Source organism: Pongo pygmaeus, chromosome 11, assembly GCF_028885625.2.
Source record: "Pongo pygmaeus isolate AG05252 chromosome 11, NHGRI_mPonPyg2-v2.0_pri, whole genome shotgun sequence".
Taxonomy (NCBI): domain Eukaryota; kingdom Metazoa; phylum Chordata; class Mammalia; order Primates; family Hominidae; genus Pongo; species Pongo pygmaeus.
In genome coordinates this window covers 122,794,411-122,814,302 of record NC_072384.2, presented here as the reverse complement: position 1 = coordinate 122,814,302, position 19,892 = coordinate 122,794,411, and the positions used below count along the sequence as shown (strand labels likewise).

At 45.4% G+C, this 19,892-nt stretch overlaps 1 protein-coding gene across 1 annotated transcript; it reads left to right on the top strand.

The window, feature by feature from the left end:
- The first annotated feature begins 7,062 nt into the window (after positions 1 to 7,062).
- Positions 7,063 to 13,159, top strand: RNF228 (ring finger protein 228). Its single transcript, XM_054477326.1, has one exon. The coding sequence runs from the start codon at positions 7,238 to 7,240 to the stop codon at positions 8,267 to 8,269; it is 1,032 nt and encodes a 343-aa protein (XP_054333301.1). The 5' UTR covers positions 7,063 to 7,237; the 3' UTR covers positions 8,270 to 13,159.
- The last annotated feature ends 6,733 nt before the right edge of the window (positions 13,160 to 19,892 follow it).

Here is a 19,892-nt window from a genome sequence, read left to right as displayed (position 1 = left end):
TTGTTCAACTGTACTTCTCTTTCTGTGTACCTTTGTTCACTTTTGTTCTAATCAAATGAGTTCTTTTAATAAATTCCCCTTGGAGCCAGGATACTTAAGAGATTATAAATAGACGGCATACGTGTATAATGGGTGTTAAAGAGTGAGAAATTGACACCAAATCTGAAATGTTTTCATTTGATGTTTCCTTTCCTTTCAAATTTTGCAACTGGTGATCAAACACATCAAGGACTGCTCGGCCATACAGTCTGTGATGCCTTTTACTACTTAGATCTTTGCGAAGTATCAAGGAGACTAGAGTCTTAGAAGCTGGGTCATCTCCTCACCTCCTACAGTCCATGGGAACCTACAATACCTCTTCTTTCAGTCAAAGACTTGATTAGACTTAACACCATCTTTGGCTTTTATTCTCCCTCAAGGTCAAGACCATCCCTGGTGTCAGGTTGGGAACTTGAGTGCCTTTAGTATTTCACAGCACTAGGGCAGCCTTTCGAGTTTTGAGAATCATTGCTTTGAAAGAAGTGCCAGGACAAATAAAGGTAAGAAATGCAATACAATTGCAGCTTCATTTACTCCTATTTGTGGCATCCAAGAAGGTGTATTTCGTTATATTAAAAGTGCTGTATTTTACTTTTATTTCTCAAAGAGAATATTCATAGCTCAAAGAGAAAGAGCTTTTGCAACTTCAACACACATTTTTGACCTGATAAAGTGTGTTTATATTAATAGCATCAAATAAAAGGGTAGAATTATAAGAGGGAAAAATTTTTCTGGCAACAATGCAGACTTGATTGAAAGAGTCCAGGCTACAGAATGACCTTTCAGAAATAAAGTACATTGCATGTATTTCCATTTGATCTTGCCTTTGGCATACAAAGTGTAGGAAATATTAGAAGGGAAAAAGCTATTTTAGAATTGGGCCTGTAGCTGGTTGGCATAGAAAGCATAAGTTCATGAATGGCTTCCAGAGATTAAGGTAGGGCAATCATTTTCCCAGGTGAGGAGATGGCCCAGCCTCCTAGACCTGCATCTTTTAAAACTTTGAAAAGATCTGAAGAGCAAAAAGCTTCAGAGACCATGTATAGGTTAGAAACAGGTATTTAAACAAGTATTTCTTCCACAGTGGATTTAGTAATTCTTAAAAAATCCACCATGGAAGAAGCTCCTATTTTTCCATTCTGCCATTTTCTCATTATTCTATTTATTATATAACATTGATAAGCTCCCATATTTCTTCTTCATCTGCTTTGGCCCATGCAGTCTGGGTTTTGGAGCAATGATATCACCAATGTCTTGAGTGATAAGGCAGTGGTCTGAGGCCTGAGCAGTGCCTGTGGAGAGTGGAGAGAGGAAGAGAAGGACTCCTAGGACTCGTGCTGGACAGTGAGCTCAGCCTTGATTTTCCTCCCTGTTTCAAAAAGGGGACATCTGGGCTCCCCTCCCGCTTCAGTGCTTCCTTGAATTCTTTCTGTTTTGTTTTTGTTTTGTGATAGAATCTTGCTCTGTCACCCAGGCTAGGTACAATGGTGCAATCGTGGCTCACTGTAGCCTTAAACTCCTGTACCCAAGGGATCCTCCCTCCTCAGACTCCCTTTGTAGCTGGGACCAAATGTGCACACCACCACACTCGGCTAATTTTTATTTATTTTTATATTTTGTAGAGATAGGAGCTGGCCATATGTCCCAGGCTGGTCTTGAACTCCTGGCCTCAAGTGATTCTCCCACCTCTGCCACCCAAAGTCCTGGAATTAAAGGTGTGAACCACCACCATTAGCCTTCCTTGATTTCTTTTTTCTCTCTCTCTTTCTCTCTCTCTCTCTCTGCGTGCCTGCCTGCCTTCCTTCCTTCTTTCCTTCCTTCCTTCCTTCCTTCCTTCCTTCCTTTCCTTTCCTTTCCTTTCTTTTTTCCTTTTCCTTTTTTTTTTTTTTTACAGTGTTTTCTCAGCTGCCCAGGCTAGAGTGCAGGAGTGTGACTCACTGCAGCCTCAAACTCTATAGCTCAAGGGATCCTGCTGCCTCAGCCTCCTGAGTAGCCAGGACTACAGGCTAATATTTTAGTTTTCTGTAGAGACAGTCTCTCTGTGTTGCCCAGGCTAGTCTTGAATTTCTGTCCTCCAGTGGTCCTCCTATCTCTACCTCCCAAAGTGCTGGGATTACAGGTGTGAGACACTGCATCCAGACGTAGATTTCTTAAAGACGGCAGAGAACAAAAAAAAGGCCAAAGGAAAAAAAATGAACAAAAGAGCTAGATTCCAGATTATTTTCTCCAGTCCCTCAAAACTAATGTGCTTAGTGAGGTCTTCAAAAATGTAGGCATTATTTGTGCTATTTTTATACAGATGATCCCAATTTTGAGTGTGTCTCTATGATTGATGACTGTTATGAACATTTTTAAATATCATGGAAGATAGTAGTATAATGAGCATCTGTATCCCCATCATCTAGCTTTATCCATTTTCATACATTATGACAGTCTGATTGTTGACTCACTACTATTTACTAAAGTCCATGCTTTAGTCGGATTTCCTTAGCTTTTCTCTAATGCTCTTTTTCTGCTCTAGGATTCCCTCCAGGATATTACTACATCACATATAATCGTCCTGCCTCCTCAGACTCCTCTTGGCTCGTCTATTAAATTATTGGGTCCAGGAGGCCAGGTATATTATCACCAGCACCAATGGCTTCTGGAATAGGACCTCAATAAATGTTGATTGAATCGACCTGGTTTCTATTTTAAAATGTCAAGGCTTTGATTGAACCATCTAGTACCTGCTTCTGAGTGGCATGATCTGCATATATATATATATATATATTCCTCCAATACCTACAGTGAGATTTCACTTTGTCCTGATGTTTTATGCAGAGCTTTATTTATTGCAACTAGTAGATCAATAATGTGTGATTAAATTCATAGGTCAGGCCTCTGCCTGGTCTTCTTGACTGAGCTACTATCTGTATCTCTATCTCTGAAATAACAGAAGAGATACGTGAGAACTACTTTGCTCCTATTGGCTGTGTCACCTTGCACTGATTACATAAACTTTCTGAGCCTCTCTCACAGGGTTTCATAAGAATGACTGAGCTCAGGTATAGGAACCGCTGACATAGATAATACTGAGTGTTAACAGCAGCCCAGGAGTCTTTGTGTGTTATGTGTACAGCATATTCAATCTTCACAACAGACTTATGCAGTAACCACCCTTATCCTCATTTTACAGTTTGGGAAACTAAAGCACAGAGAAGCTAAATAGCACATCTAATACTACACAAATGATGAGCAACAGAACTAGGATGTGGACTCAGGACTGTCAACTCACACTCTATGTTAATGCTTTTTCCCCACTAAGTCCTTTGTGAGACAGTAACCCCAAAACTAAAGCATTCTCTCTCTTTAGGTGGTCAATAGAGGAAATCTACGTAAGAGATTGCCTGAGACCATGGCTGTCTCCCATTTATACACAAATCTTCAAAAATAAAACAATTCAGCAAATAGTGGATGTCTAGTATGTTAAAGCATGAACAAGATTCTTGCAAAGCCAGTTCAAATACTGACATGAATACAAGATGAATATCCCTTATCTGAAATGCTTGGGATCAAAACTGTTTCAGGTGTCATATTTTGGAATATTTGCATATACATAATGAGAGAGCTGGGGGATGGGACCCTAAACATGAAATTCATTTATGTTTCGTATTCACCTTATACCTATAGCCTAAAGGTAATTTTATACTCTCTCTCTCTATATATATATATAAAACATGGTATATATATATTACATAGATATATATTTTGAGACAGAGTCTTACTCTGTATATATGTGTGCGTTGTGTGTATATATGTGTGTGTGTATATATATATATATATATTTTTTTTTTTTTTGAGACAGAATCTCTGTTGCCCAGGCTGGAGTGCAATGGTGCGATCTTGGCTCACTGCAACCTCCCGCTCCCAGGTTCAAGGGATTCTCCTGCCTCAGTTTCCCAAGTAGCTGGGATTACAGGCGCCCATCACCACACCTGGCTAATTTTTGTATTTTTTCATAAAGACGCAGTTTCACCACATTGGCCAGGCTGGTCTCAAACTGCTGACCTCAAGTGATCCACCCGCCTCAGCCTCCTAAAGTGCTGGGATTATGGATTTGTGCCACTGTACCCAGCCTATATAATATTTTTAATATTATAAAATATTAATTTATATATTCATCACATGAGGTCAGGTGTAGAATTTTTTCACTTGTGGCATCATGTTGGTGCTCAGAAAGTTTTGGAATTTAGATTTTTAAATTAAGGATGCTCAACTTATGCCGAGTTCCTTGTTTCTGATCCCTTTCAATACATCTTTCTCTAAATTGGAACTCTAATTCCTACATGAATGACCAGGCTTTACTACTTAAACCTTCAGGTGACACTGGCACTGGCCTGACAGTCTATTAAGGCAGGTGTCTATGGCCTGTGTCACACAAACTCACACTCCTTAGCAATGTCATGCCTCCTCCCTGTACCTACAGAAGCCCCACATGGCATTTTTATGGTTCCTAAAAATGAATGATTGACTCTAGGATATAAAATAATTGAAGATTTGGGCTCCTCTGAAAAACGTATCCAAACTCAGACCGTAAATTTTACCATGGTTAACCAAATTCTCGCAATTGTTTATGACTCCATCAACAGGATGTGTTATTGACAAAAGCTGTACTGGACCTCTCAAAGAGAGTTCAGTATTATCTAAATGATCATGAGCTATAGAAGAAATGCCTGTAGTCATTAAATTCTTTGAGAATGCTATCTTACACTAGTTAGGAGCTGTAAGATATTACTGGTTTTCGTTTCACTTTAACCAAATCTGTGACTTGGTGGTAGCTCCATGGTCCTCAACCAGAGACATTTTTGGTTGTCACAACTGGGGAGAGGTATTACTGACATCAAGTGCGTAGAGGCCAGAGATGCTGCTAAACATTGAACAATGCCCAGAACAGCCCCGCATCAAAGACTTATCCAGCTCCAAACGTCAATTACGCTGAGCTTGAGAAACCCCGGTGTCATCCTACACTCTGTTCCTCAAGTCTGTCATTCAATGGTGAGAATGCATAATAAAGTGAAGCTTCAAAATCTTAAGTGTTTTGCCCATATGCACACCATATTCAAACATATAGACCTTCAGAACTATTTTTAGTCCCTTGGTATGGAGGCCACACTAGCCCTCCTGTTCATGTGCTTCTCTTCTCCCAGATACTCTGTTTTAAATATGTCCTACATCAGCATTACGTCTCTTCTCGGCACACAGCTACTCAAGGCTTAAAGCACAAGAACCCAGTTTAACACTGTGCATAAATGAGCATTTTCAGGCTTTTCCCAGTCATACAACCAAATGAGGGAAAGAGGACAGAAAGCCACTTCCTATAGTTAGGTTAGTATCACTTTGTAATATTCCAAGGCCAGACTAAGGCCTTCTCAGGTTGTCCCGTCAACCCACCCTCTCTGATCACCACCCCATCACTAAGTGAAATGCTTAAAAAATTGAAAGAATGTTATTACCCCAAGTAATAATTACAAAATTAAAAACTAGGAAATGGAAAATAGTGGGTTTTAATGAGCTTCACTTAAAGCCCTTCAAACTGAAGACGTCACATTTACTATTAGCACAGAGTAAAACATTTATTTTCAAATGTCATAGAAACAATTTTTTTAAGTCTTCCTCTCCACCTCTTGTGTGGTGATTTACTGATTTCTCTCTTTCTTTCCTTCTTTTTCTTCAGCTTGCTTCCCATCCAGTCATCCTTTTTCACAAACATTCCCTGGGGGCATCTTGCTCTCTTCTGCAGAGAATCTGAAAAAAAAGTAGGAACATTCCCAACTGTGGGAATCCAGAACATTCCAAAGTCATCTTTTCTTGTGTTGAGGGGGGAAGGTGGGTTCCCTGCTCATTGGGTGAGGCCCAACCTGGAGAAATTGGGGCACAGACTTTCTGGTTAGGAATATCTGAACACCACCCCTCAGTTGGTCCTCAAGCCCACCACTCTTGTCACCTACCCAGTGCTTCTTAAACAAGCCCTATTTCTTGCTACCCTGTCCAGTTGATCTTCTGTTTTCATTAAATCAAGAGGACCTGTCCCATGTTACCCCTGGAGTTTCAGCTCTCTACATGTGTATGTTAAAAGTTTAAGTGGACAAAGCCAGTAAGGGAGCCCAGGAACTCGGTTTAAGCCGCACTTTGACGGTCTGTGAACCTGTTTGACAACTTTCTCCCCTCTCTGCCTCTGTGAACGCCTGTGCACCAACGAAATAGCTACCTAGATCCGCTGTGGTCAGCGTCAGGAAAACAGCAAGACCCAGCTATGAATCTGTGTCTTCGTCCTCTTTTAAATCTCAGCAATATTTCTGAGAGAGAGAGAGAGAGGGGAAAAAAAAAATACTGTTCAGCTCAAAAATTTCCTCTAAATGATACAAGGAAAACGCCGCCGCTCGGTTTGTACCCTAGATGTGGGCTGCAGGGCTGCCTGGGCTCTGCTAACAAAAGCACAAAGCGTGAATGGCCTGGTGATGGCTGTTTTTTCGCTTTGGACGGAGAGATGAGATCACGATTTTCACGAAGAGAAGAAACCGCCGCTGCCAGGCGGTTGAGGCTGCCGTTTCCCCTCCCCGCGCGGGTCCCGCATTACATCACTGGTGAGCTGTGGCTTGGGGGTTGGTGCGTGAAAAGGAGGCTTCGCCAGGGACCCAGCCCCCGGGCGAGGAGGATAAACAGAGCCACACTGGTGGGGAGGTCGTGTCGAGGAAGAGAAAGAAGGAAAACTCAGGAACCGGTTTCCTGCCACCACCCCGCGTAGGGGGCGGGGGACCGCTGGGGTGAAAGGCAACATCTTTATAAAGCAGCCGCACCCCAAATCTCCTTCCCGCGCGCCTCCAGGCCGCCCTCAACTCCCAATTTCAAGTCCAACAAAAACCGATATCCTAAGCTGCTGGGAAAGCTGCGTTGAGGGGGCCGAAGGGGACTGCAGAGGAGCCCAGGGACTGGGAGGGACCGTGGTGCACGCGCCGGGGGCGGGGGGCGGGGAGGCGCGAGGGGGAGGCGGTCGCTGCTGCGCCCCCGCCTGGCCCAGCCAGCGGTGCCTTCCCCGCCAGGCGACAGCAGTCAGAGGGGGGGAGGCAGAAGCGCCTCCTCCCCGCCCGGAGCCCAGGCGGCGGTGCAGGGGGAGGAAGACACCTCACCTTGCCCCCGATGAGGGGCGGATCATGCCATGGCAGCGCCGGCGAGCGACAGCGGCGGCAGCCAGCAGAGCCCGAGCAGCAGCCCCGGAAGCCGGGAGGGAGCTGGGGTCGCCGCAAAGGGAGCCCCGGACTGCGGAGACGCAGGAGCCAGGGACGCAGCGGAGACGGTCTCCGGCCTCCCTCCGCTTGAGGACTACGAGTGCAAAATCTGCTACAACTACTTCGACGCGGACCGGCGCGCGCCCAAGCTGCTGGCGTGCTTGCACACCTTCTGCCAGGAGTGCCTGAGCCAGCTGCAGCTCCGCGCCGCCACCGCCGCCGCCGCTGCCTCCGCGCCTGAGCGCCCGCCGCGCCCGCCGCCCTGGCTCTGCCCGCCCGGCGCCATCGCGTGCCCGGTGTGCCGCCACCGCACGCCGCTGCCCGACAGCCGCGTGCACGGCCTGCCCAACAACACCAAGCTCGCGGAGGCCTTCCCGCTGGCTTTGCGCGTAGCGCACGACCCACTGCCCCAGGACCGCCTCCCGCCGCTGCCCGCGCGCGGGCCCGCGCCCGCTGCTGCCCCGCCGCCCACCCCGGCCCCGCCACCGCCGCCTTCCCCAGCCCCACCGCAGCCGCCGCCGCCGGCTGCCGAGGACTCTGCCCCCGGGCCTCGCGCCCGCCCCGGCCTGCGCGCCCCGGGCGCCTACGACAGCTGCCAGAACTGCAAGCGCGCGGCGCTCACCGCCGGCTGCGTGTGCGTGGTCTTCTCCTTCCTCTCCATGGTGGTGCTGCTCTTCACCGGCCTCATCTTCGTCAACCACTACGGCGGCGGGGGACCCCCTGGAGGCGGGGCGCCCCCTGGCGAGGCACCGGCCACCGGGTCGCCCTCGCCCTCGCCTGTGGGGCCCATCTGCCTGTCGGTGGCCAGCATCCTGGCACTCTTCTCTGTCGTTGTCACCTGGGTCATCTGCTGGCTCAAGTATCGGCCCGAGGGTGCGGCCGCGGGCTCGACGGGGGGCAGCGGCGGCGGCGGCCCGAGGGCACGGGCGGCGGCGGGAGGCGCGCGGAGGAGCGACACATAGCCGGGCCGCGCCGCGGAACTGGCGCCTGCACCTCCAGCCCCGCGCGGCGGGAGAAGAGGGGGCCGCTGGCTCGGTGCGCTCGAGCTTCTACACCCTCTGCCTGCTGCCCCCAGGCTCTCCCGGACTCACACCCTCTCCCAACTCAGCCACTGAGGGGCCTCGGTTTTCTGTCCCTCGGGCTTCTGTCGACCCTCGCCCTTCGCGCTGGGCCAGAGAGGGAAGCTGAACAGGCAGGGATGCTGGTGGGGGGGTCTCTTTTGCTTGGACTGTGCAAAATTGACCTCCGCATTATGCACCACCCTCGTCCTTGTCAGAATGTGCGGCCATCCCTCCCTAGAGCACAAAGATCTGCAGAGAGGAGGCAAGGGGAGGGGGAGCCCCACCGCCCAGCCTGAAAGCTGGTTTTCTGGCCGCCAGGACTTGAGAGTTTCTTTAAAGGTGCAGCTGCGCGCGAGCACACGTGCATCTGTGGCGGCTGTGAATGGACTTGAATTGCCCGGAGGAAGAATGAATGGGATGTAAACGTGAGAGGAAAAGGGTTTCCTGCTTCCTAGCGGTCCTGGAAAGGGAGAGATCCTGAGCGCTGAGAGTGACGGACACTCCCCGCCGGCACAGCGCGGGCGTGCCGGGAGCTGCGGCAAGAACCGGCAGGCAGCAGCTGGGCGCGATGGGGCAGGTGCACGGCGCGCGTGCGCGCTCGGAGCCGACTCGGAGCGGCCGAGGCGGCGGCGCGCCCAGGGAGGTGGGCCCTGTTGCCCATGGCCGGGTATTGTCTGGAGCAGAGCCCAGAAGTCTCATCTCCTGGAAGCTTGTGGTTGTTTTATTCACGGTGTTACTGCCAGGAAGTCATTTCATCTTCTGCAACTGGACTCAGGGAGCTTAAAGAGCCTGTTCTCCCTTCTCTCAAAAGTGACTTACTGTTGCCCCCACCTGGAAGATATTGAAAGCTATTCACACAGAATATAAACTAGATTTTCTCCTTTCCCTCGCCTTTTTTTCTTAATTTCATTTAAGATATAATTTATTTTTGAATATATAAATCTGGAAATTTTTGTGCATTAAGATTTCCAGAAAATTGTTTGATAAGCAGTGACATTAGTCTCATACCTCGAGTCCAAACACATTTCGAAATTAGGAGCAGAAAATAAAGCCTGTTGGTAATTGATTCAATATTTTATACTGTGAAATAACTAATGACTTTTAATTATCTGATAAAATAAAAACTAGTGCCCAAAGATGAAATCAACTAACTGAAGGTCTTTCTGCCTTTGGCTACAAAGATATATATCGCATACACATATTAGAAAGTATTATATGATTTTGAATTTAGCTGTTTGATATTGTTGGAATTACTGAAATGTTCACATACAGTCACATGAGATGAAAAAGAATATCTATCTGATTTTGTAACTACAAAGATGAATTACCAGTATATGTTGCAAGTGGGTTAGATGCCTTTCTTTAAGAAGGAAAACTGTTCCAAATGTATTTTATATGAAAACATTCTTTATTCCATCTTTTGAAATTTGGAATAAGACAAAGTTTTCATGCTTAAAAATCACAGAAGCTACTGAAGGTATGCTATTATTCCTCGAGTATTTATGCAAACTGTCTGCATGATATCCTGACACTATTCTATTAATTGAACTTGAATCGAGCATTTGTATCTATCATAGGAGTGAAGTAATTTATTGGCCATTGATAAGTGGTTTGGCTGCAATGTAGAAACTACCGTATGAAGTGTTTTATGTCTGCATTGTCTTAATAATAAAAACAAGAGGTATTTATAGAAATACCTATTTTCATGACATTAATTTCATGGTAAAATTGCTCCATTATTTGTGTGGCACTTCTCTTCCTTAAATACATGTCCCCATCTAAATCCAAATGTCACATTTTTAAATGGGGCTGAGAGAGAAATAACTCACACGTGGAAATGTGCGTTGCTAAGATGGGCATTTTGTGGGATTATTTCTAGGAATAATGACCCTGGAAGGCCCAGTGAGATCTGTTGTATTCTGAAGGGAGAAGTAACTTAACATGTTTGCTACCACAATGTCCACTAAAACTAAACTCTGTTGTGAGACTTTGTTCTTGCCTTCTATGAAATGTTTTTAGGTTTCTATTACTAAAAATCACTTTTCAGAGCTTAGTTTTAATTTGTTTATACCCCCATGTCTTGTGTTTTACTTCTATATCCATTTTTACCTCTTATTCATTCTTTATTTACCTCCATTGCTAAGATTCTGTTTGCATTAAAAACTGTTGAGTTGCACAAGTGCAGCTACACATGTATATGTGTATGTATTAGGTTTATGTTTAAAGATATATTATGTATAAAATATATGCATACTGGTAACAGCTTGGCTTTGTGGCTGTAACCATTGTACATGTGTACACACACATGAGTTTTTTATGTGTGCTAAACTGGCAACCTGGAAGTCTGTCTAAGGTTACTTCAGGCACCAGGTTTCTTTTTAGAGTTTATTTGTGCTCCAGAGAAGTATGCCAATAATGTAACCTAAAAGATTCCTCATAACTGAGAAATACATTCTTGAATCACCTCGATGACAACAAAAGCCACATTTTGCTTCTTTTATGGATTGCACGTGTAAATTTCATGTAATTGAAATTTGAGTTAGACTACTTTTAAGTCAATGAGACACACTTAGCAGATCAGTATCTAAACATGGAGAGATATTTTCTGTGGCTTAGCATGCTTTATTGCTAATTTCTGATTTTGCTATCAGGAACTGAGTGGCAGGATGTGGTCATGGAAAACATCTGTCTGGTTTCTAGTGGTTATCTGGCATTCAGGTCTCTCTCCCCTCTCTCCATTCAGCAGATTGGATTTAATCATTTATATTAACCTGGAAACACCTATACACCAGCACCTTAGACAAAGCAGGAGTTTAAGAAGTAATTTTTGAAATAACAAGTGAGTTGTCTGGAGGGCTTCTGGTGAAAATGGTATTTTTCTCCCTTCCCATGGCAACTCTCTTCATCTCGGAAAAGCTTGATTCAATCCTGGACACCTCTACTACCAGTAGAGTCACTATAAAAAGCCAGGCCTGGTCTGGTCTTTGTACCTGCTTGGAAACTCCTGGTCCCCATGGGCCACATTCTGCCTGGTTCTGGGGCTACAGGTTAGACTCATCATCATGCTTTCATAGGATCTACATTTCAGGTGAAAGAAATTCATGATGCAGGTGGTGAATTAAACATTCAGCCTCTGTATACAATATGATTTAGTGAACAACAGGCACATCTAGAAAGCACATTGGATTTGGGGTCGGTATCTGCAGGCAGGAGGTGTAAGCCTGAACATTGGTTCTCTCTTTAGTCGGAAAGACCATTAAAAATCATTTAACCTCTTTTGAGTCTCAGGCTCCCCATCCATAAAATTAGGGGTGGGGAGTGTCAGCGCCCCCTACCTCATGGGGTAGGTGTGAATATTTGTACACATAAGAGGGTAAATTCATGAAAATTCTTTGAAAACTAAAGCCCTATATGGACCTTGCTTTTATTTAGGTCTCCAAGTGTCTAATATTACCTCCCCAGAGAGGTCTGCCCTGGCCACTCTATTCCCAGTGGGTATCTATCCCAGTTTTACTTTCTTAATGAGATTTACTTTGTATAATATGTATTATACTGTTTGCAGTAGTCTTAGTTATCAGTTGCATTTTTCATCACTCTCCTGCAGAATGTAAAGACAGAAACAGGAACTTTGTCTATCTGTTCATCCATTTGATCCACAAAGCCTTAACCGGTTCTGGGCACATAGTGAGTGGCTGATAAATGTTTTGTTGAGTCTGCTGAAGGGATACTCTGGAATCAATCTTAAGTGACTTGGCTTCCCAGACTCACACTGACCATAACTCCTGAGATCCTGGCAGGCTTAGGTAAACAGTTTCCTTCCTTACTTCATAAGAATTTTTGAAAGGCAAAAAAAAAAAAAATACTTATGGCAAGCATTTTGAGTTTTGAGAAAAATTAGCACTATAATAGTGGAACTCTTACTGTTTTATATTCAGTGATAGGAACCGCTAGAGAGACTAAAGGACATTTGGCCTCCATTTTTAATCAGTTCTGCATTGTGTGACATTTTAAGGTATCTTTGTGAACAAGTCTACATTGTCTCCTCCAAGGCTAGCAGCTCCTGCGTAACTGGGAAAAAAGCACACTGCAGTGGAATTTCCAACATGAGAAAAAGATTTATTAAATTTCTTACTATTTGTTACTCCCTGTTTTCTGAAGTATTCAATCTTTGCCATTTTAATAAATCATTATTCATAGAATTGCTAATTTTATGATCTTAATAACTAAGCAATTTCCCAGTTATTATGATCTTAATAACTAAGTAATCCCCCAGTTATTCTGTGATTCAACTCGTACCCTCTTTAATCATTTGATTCCTGTTAGCTGTATTTGTATTTCACATTTCTGCTATTATACAAAGATGATGAAATTCGCTTTATGGACAATGAACTGCATGCTTGCAAAATATGCATTATACTTCTTCCTTTGAAATCATATGTTTTTTATTGTATTTGTTATAGTGCAAGTTTGTTTGAGGAGCAGCTAATATTTACTGTAGTATCTATTTCTGAAATGAATGTTAGAAATGACTGCAGCCAGATCTTAGTTTGAAGTTATGTGAATGAAGAAAGTGTAAGAAATTGAATTTATCCTCTGCTAGAGATCTCTTTTGATTTTCCATATAAGATAAGCTTTGTAATATATATCGGCATTGTTTCATCCAATCAGTTTTGATTCTAAGCCTTCTGTACTCTTATGCAAACTGAAATATGCCAAAGAAAAACAAGTTTGTTTCTGTGATGAATTCACAATAATTTCTGATTATAAAATATACTTGGAGAAGTAAGAATATTCAATGCCTAATTTCCAAGAATATTCCTAGGAGCTGAGGAAGAATGTGCATACTTCCTTTTTTTTTTTAAGCTGTCTTTGCATGTAAAATTGGATTATCTTTGGTTTAGAAATACCACATCTCTCCATGGGGTTTAGTGGGGGATACTGAAGTAGGAAGAGAGTGGAGAAAATATGCAAAAAGTTCCTTTAGCTTTTAATCTTACAAAACATACCACAAAATAAACAGAAGAGAGCATGTTTAATCACTGCAAGAATAGGACAATTTTATTTCAACAACTATAATTTCAAGAACTATGGTAATATATGGTCCACTCAGCTATCTCATAGCACATAAACAAGTATTCTCCATCATATATAAATAACATATTTGTGTCACTACTGTGTGACTTTAAAAATATTTGGTAGTCAAATTTGAGAGGTAGAGAGCAGGTTCTATCTGATGCAAAGTTTGGGGAAGAATTAACTTTCAGTGAGAATTAGACAGTCTTTGCTTGGAAAAAATTGGAGGGCCAAGTTCTGCAAGGCAAGTGATTTGTCCCTAGAAGCTCATTTCCTGTTAAATTCACACATAGCAAATTTATCCACCAATGTGAGCTTTATGGAGGTTCTCAACACTGTTAGCACGTTAGAATTACCTGGAGAGCCTTAAAAAAAATTACAGAAGCACTCTTCCTGCCCCCAGAGACATATATTTAATTGGTTGGGGCAGCGAAGAAGGAGATGCATTGGTATTTTTTTAAAGGCACCCCATGTGAGATTATTGTGCAGCCAAATTTGAAAGCCATTGTATTTAACGTATTTACTGAAAGGCGACTGTCTTCCTAATCTCACTTTAATGAACTAAACGCCACCAGGTGCCCTGTCTTAGAAACCGATTGGGAGATGCTGAGGCAATGCTTGGATTTTGAATTTTGGAAGTGGTCTTGGATCACCAAAGGAGGGTTATTTAATCGTTGCTTCTCTCTCTCTCTCTCTCTCACACACACACACACACACACACACACACACACACACTCCTGTTACTTTTGCGTTCTCGGGAAGGTTAAGTAAATACTTGCATCCGCATTTGGCCGCTGGGATCTTTTCTCACGTGGGCGGGGTGGCGGTTGCTCCTTTCCCCATCAGGGGGCGTTTCTGTGGGCTTCCCCATCCCCCACAAAATAGGTGCTTTCCAAGTCCCCCGTGTCATCAAAATGCAGTGACAACGAGGGGATTTGAGGACGGATTATGCGGATAATCAGGGAAGTCTCGAGGTTAAATTAACAAAACATTGCCAGTGATAGATGTGGGTGTCATCGCCAGTGACAGCTGAAAGGGGAATCTCAGCCTGTCTGCTGGTCGCTGACAGGTGCCGACGGGCGAGCTGATCTAGCGCAGAGTCGTGTTTTAAAATACTCGCCAGGAGAGCTGTTAAAAAGATCCTTTTTAATAGTAGCCATTCAGCGTGTAAATTAATTCCACGCTCTTGGGTGCAGGTATACTTCGGTTTGCACAGAGGCCAAGCTTCCGGCAGTCGGTGGGAGGCGGGGGATTACCTCCATTTCTCTCCTTGTGGGTGCGCACGCCGGCGGTGGCTCGCAGCTGAGCCCAAGGGGCAGGGCGCGCGGACCAAGCACTGGGGCCCCTGCTTACTCTGCGACCGCGGCCCGGGGCAGCCATTGCCACTGGGACACCGGGGGAGGCTCTCGGGTGGGAGGGGCAGAATCCTGCACCCTGGCGCTGGCGGGGTCTTCCTCCTCCCCTGCAGCCTCTCCGACTGGAAAGGACCCAAGGCCACCCGGGGTGACAGGCGTTGAGCCCCTCTCGGCCGGCCGGGCCAACGACGCTTTAGGCTGTCCCGTTCGCCCCACTTGCCAGCCCCATTACGGGTTAGTTTGAGATCGGAAAGGCAGGGGAGGGCTCGGGGACAAATCGAAGGCACAAGGACGCTGTCATGAGCCCACTTGTCACGCGTGGAGGGAACCAGCGGCCACACTATCTTGCCAACCCCATCACTCGGCATCCCGGCTGAGATTGGTTTGCCTTTGTGCTAACCTGGTATTCAGCCTCACCTGTGACGTCCCGGATTTCAGGGACTGGGGAGTAGGTTATTTACAACCGGATGACGTTTTTAAAATTCCTAGATGCCCACGGGCCGCTCCCAGAGCCCGCCCGAAAGCTCTGCGTTCGCATTTATTTGTAACAATAGCAGAGGTGCCCAAAAAAGTAAATTAAGAATAAAACAAACGCCGGGTACGGTGCCTGCGCCCTGCGGGGAGTCGCCTTCGTTTAGTCCCGGGTTTCTCCTGAGCGTTTGGCCCCCAGCAGGGGTTCGAGAATCTCAGCCCCGAACGGCTCCCGAAAACCTGCTCCCCGTCGAAAGTCTCCTATTTCCCCCTCGGCTTCCAAAGATGCAAAGAGCATCTTGACACGCCCTCTCATTGTCCGAGGGCGGGGCAGCGTGACCTGGACACGAAAGTTGGAGGGGGACTTGGAAACACCTTAGGAGTCGTGAGGTGCGTTTGTAAATTTCTTCCCAGGGGCCGAGCCTGCGTCCTCACGCCCAGGGGCCCAAGACCCGGCCTCTGCAGCCACACAGTCCTTATCCCAGATTTTCTACGACGTCTGCACAATCAAACTTGGCGGTAGGGAAGAAGGCGAGGTTCTCTGCGGGGCTTGCAGCGGAGTAGGAAGGACTCAGAACGCCCGCAAAGACGCCGCATTCCAAATGCAGAGCAGATCGGCTGTAACAGGAAGGCGAGAAGCTTGGAATTCTTACTTTATATCTTCATCTTCCGCCTGCCATTGTCCCGACCGAATTAGAGGCGGAGGGTTGAGGCTGAAGTGTCTCAAGTTGTTTTCTGCATGGCAATATAGGCTAATAAATTTTCTCCCCGGGAAGAAAAAAAAAGTTGTTTAAAATAAGCAAACACTTTAGGCAGGGCACAGTGGCTCACACCTGTAATCCCAACACTTTAGGGGGCCGATGCCGGAGGACTGCTTGAGGCCAGGAGTTCCAGACCAGCCTAGGTAACACAGCGAGATCCCTGTCTCTAACAAAAAATACAAAAATTAGCCGGACATGGTGTCACACGCCTGTTGTCCCAGCTACCTGGAAGGCTGAGGCGGGAGGATCGCTTGAGCCCAGGAGTTCGAGGCTGCAGTGAGCTATGATCCAGCCACTGCACTCCAGCCTGGGTGACAGAGCAAGACCCTGTCTCAATCAATCAATCAATCAAGTAAGGAAGCACTTTAAAGTGGGATTATTTGATGTATTTTAAAAGGGAAATGAGGTGAAGTAAATTTCTAAATTATTTTCAATCGAGAGAAGTTAGTTTGGTGTCTCCTGAAGGCATTAAAGGTAACTTTTGTTGACATTTACTTACTGCCACAACAAGGCAAACAATGAAAGATGAAGCATTTAGGTAGCTTCCAGACCTCGTGTTTCCGAGGCTGATCAAAGTAGTAGAAAACTAGTACTTTCTAACGGACCAGGACTGGTAACATAATCTTGTCCTGATTTAAACCCTAACACAGCAGCTTCTTAGCTGTATGACCTTGGGCAAGTTAATTAACCTATCTGTACCTCCTTTTCTCATTTTAACTAGATATAACCTAATTGATTTGAGCAGTAAGTAGATGAATCTTTGTAACATACTGAGAACAATACCATTATATACTAAGCACTCAATAAACATATACTTTTATGATTCACCATTATCAAGTACTGTTGTCACCACATGTGGATTTCCTTAGTTTTCCTGAGATACCTTATTCAGCTTATTTGGATGGGGACCCCTCGCAGCAGGACCAAAAAACAGCAGGCCCTCCAAGCTCTCATGTTGCTAGCCCCAAGACACCAAAATGTCCTCAGAGAAATCTCATGAAGAGAGTCGTCTGATTCCCAGGACAGAGACTGAGACAGGTGAATGGTGTTTGTAATGCTAAGCAGGGCATAAGTGGCATCCTCTTCCCTGATTCCCCCATCCTGGCACTTCGGTGACTTCTACTTTAAAAGGGTTTATTCCAAGTATTTGATTTATTTACCTTCACCTTTTCTCCTATTTTTCTGCACTTTTGCAAGGTTTGAGCAGGCAAAGTCCAAACTCGATTTATTTTAAAACCTTGGGAGCAAAACAAATAGGTTTTTTCTTAAGTCAGTATAAAGTAAGGGTATATGTAATTTGTCTAGCCCATGATAGGATCATAAATATTGCATTTTCCTTTCTAATATCTTTTTCCCCTATTATGGAAGACTGAATTGGGGATGCAGATCAGTTCTCCCAGTGCAAATGTGTCCTTCAAATTGGAAATGATCATTCATTGTTGCCTAGTGTAATATACCACCTGGATTCCATGTAGAACATCAGTTAGGATTCATTTTATCAGAAATATCTTAGTAATTATATTCTGATATTTGATGTCTCCCTCTATTTCTCTCTCTCTTCCTCCATCGTTCTTTTCAGTTTGGAGCAATCCTCTCTTTTTCCAGGAGTTTTTCCTTTTTTCTGTCTCTAAGATTATCCATTCCTAGGACTTTCCTGCTTTTTGAGCTTGGAAAGCTTCTCTGGTTTTTTCTGCCACCCTGCTTTTGAATGTCCTGTGGTCTGGCTCCTGCACTCCTGAGTCATCCTCCTCCAGTGAAAGCCACACAGTTTGCTCTTCTGAAAGTCAAACTGCTTCACCAAGCGGAAGAGTAGAGCAAAGCCCCTATCATGTGACTTTGTACTGAGGGACCAGAGATTATCTTCTATTACAGGCATGATTCTCATGTCCCCATTATGACAGAGGTACCTGGTCTTTCTGGGAACCTCTTTGGATTGCTTTGGAGATATGAAGATTAGGTCTGGAGATGCCACGAAGATTCCCTTTCAACATGGGCCTTCTCACCTCTTCCACCAGTATAGGTTTCTGTTTACTTCCCTGATGAGCAGCTCTAAGTTATTTATTGGTAGGTTTTACTTTATCAGTAGTTCTTGTGATAAGTAAGTACTGCTCTCTTTGACTGTGAAGCACTTCTGCATATTGCTCTGAGAAATCTGTAGCGTAGTCAGGTGTCCATGGTGGTTCATTCTTATAATCACAGTGGCTTTAGGAGTCCAAGGTGGGAGAATGGCTTGAGACCAAGAGTTCAAGACCAGCCTTGAGACTCCATCTCAAGAAAGAAAGCGGGGGGGGGGGGGGTGGGGGAGAGAGAGATAAGAGAGAGAGGAAGAAAAAGTAGTAGAATAAGAACAAGAAGAAGAACAAGAAAACAAAAGAAAGAAGGAAAGAAAAACAAAGAAAGAGAAAGAAAGAAGAAAGAAGGAAAAAAAGAAAGAAAATCCATGGTCTTTTTTTCAAGCCTCTACTGCAGGGCAACACACTGTTGCCTCCACTTCGTCTGTTGCATTCCTTGGTCCCAAACTTCTTAGACTTTCATAGATGTGTTCAAAGACTTTGTAATAACTTATGAAACCTTTTGAAAATATTTCCTCCTGAATTCTTCCTGCTGGTTTATTTTCCATTTATCTCACAGAAATACCAGCCAAGGAATGACGACTGGTTCTTTAGGGCCTTGGGCTCCTCTGGATTATCTGGAAAGAGGAGTCTTCCACACCCCTCCCACTGCCAAAGTGGTAGTAGCTCCTCCGAATCACCCAGGAGGAAAACACAAACTTGCCGCCACAATGTGGAGCAGGGCGCTCCTGGCTTTCCCAACATCTCCCCTGCCTTGGAGGGAGTTTCCTCTCCTATGGGAAAAGGGAGTGACAGGTCCCGTAGAGTGGGGATCTGGACACCAAGAAGGTGCGCTGTCATTTTCTGTCAAATAAAAATGCACTTTTCAGCCGATGGGGGCTAGATGAAGAGGCCCAGGTCCATCCTGGATTTTTGAGCCACGATCACTGGAAGGGAGGCATCTCATACCTCTGGCATGTCAGCGGTGACAACTACCCTACCCCTGGAGGTGGTGAGAGGAACAGAGCTCAAGGGATCCTCAGCCGGTCCAACAGAAGGTTCAGTCCCCTTGTCACCGCTCCCATAGCCGTTTTGAAATATCTTCCCAAAGAAGACAATGGGAAACATCTAGAGAGATGCTGGGCCCCCAGAGGAGGCAAGCACTACCTCTTTTGGAGGGAAGCATATCTGCAGATTTGGCTGACCAGGCCCTACCAGGAGTTTTCCAGGACCTCAGACTGCCACAGCACAGTAGGCATTCACTAAAATGTTGTGGACTACATGGTTTCATCACTTTCCTGCGTCCTTGCCTTTCCTTCAGCCAACACTCCTTCCTCCTCTCCCTTCTCTGCAAGGAGCTACAGCTCCGTAGAGCCTGCCCAGACCACTCCTGCTGAAATATCAACTGCACCTCAGCCTTTCATACCCGCCCACTCACTACCCCACCCTTGGTCCTTCAAGCTTCTCCAGAGCTGAGCCTCAGTCTTACAACCAGTCTCTTGACAGGGTGCATTTCTATATTATTTTTTGCTATTTTCTAGACCATCAGCTCTGCCAGGGCAAAGACTTTAGTCTGTTTCGTTCCTGTGGCGCCAGCATTCGGAACGGCACGTAGTAGAAGCTCAATAAGTGTATGTAGAATAAGTGAAAGGCCATGTGTGCCAGAGTGCGATCGACTGCAGGCGAAACCGGAAGACTAGCCCGGCCGACGATTCAGTGGGGGAAGAGAGGGACAATAAAATAATCTGGTGACCCGCAAGGTTCGCAGGTGCCTCAGGTCCAGGAGATGACCCATGAGCAAAGGAGCCTGAGA

Coding starts and splice junctions, on each gene's coding strand:
- RNF228 (XM_054477326.1), top strand. CDS start 7,238: ATGGCAGCGCCGGCGAGCGACAGCGGCGGCAGCCAGCAGAGCCCGAGC.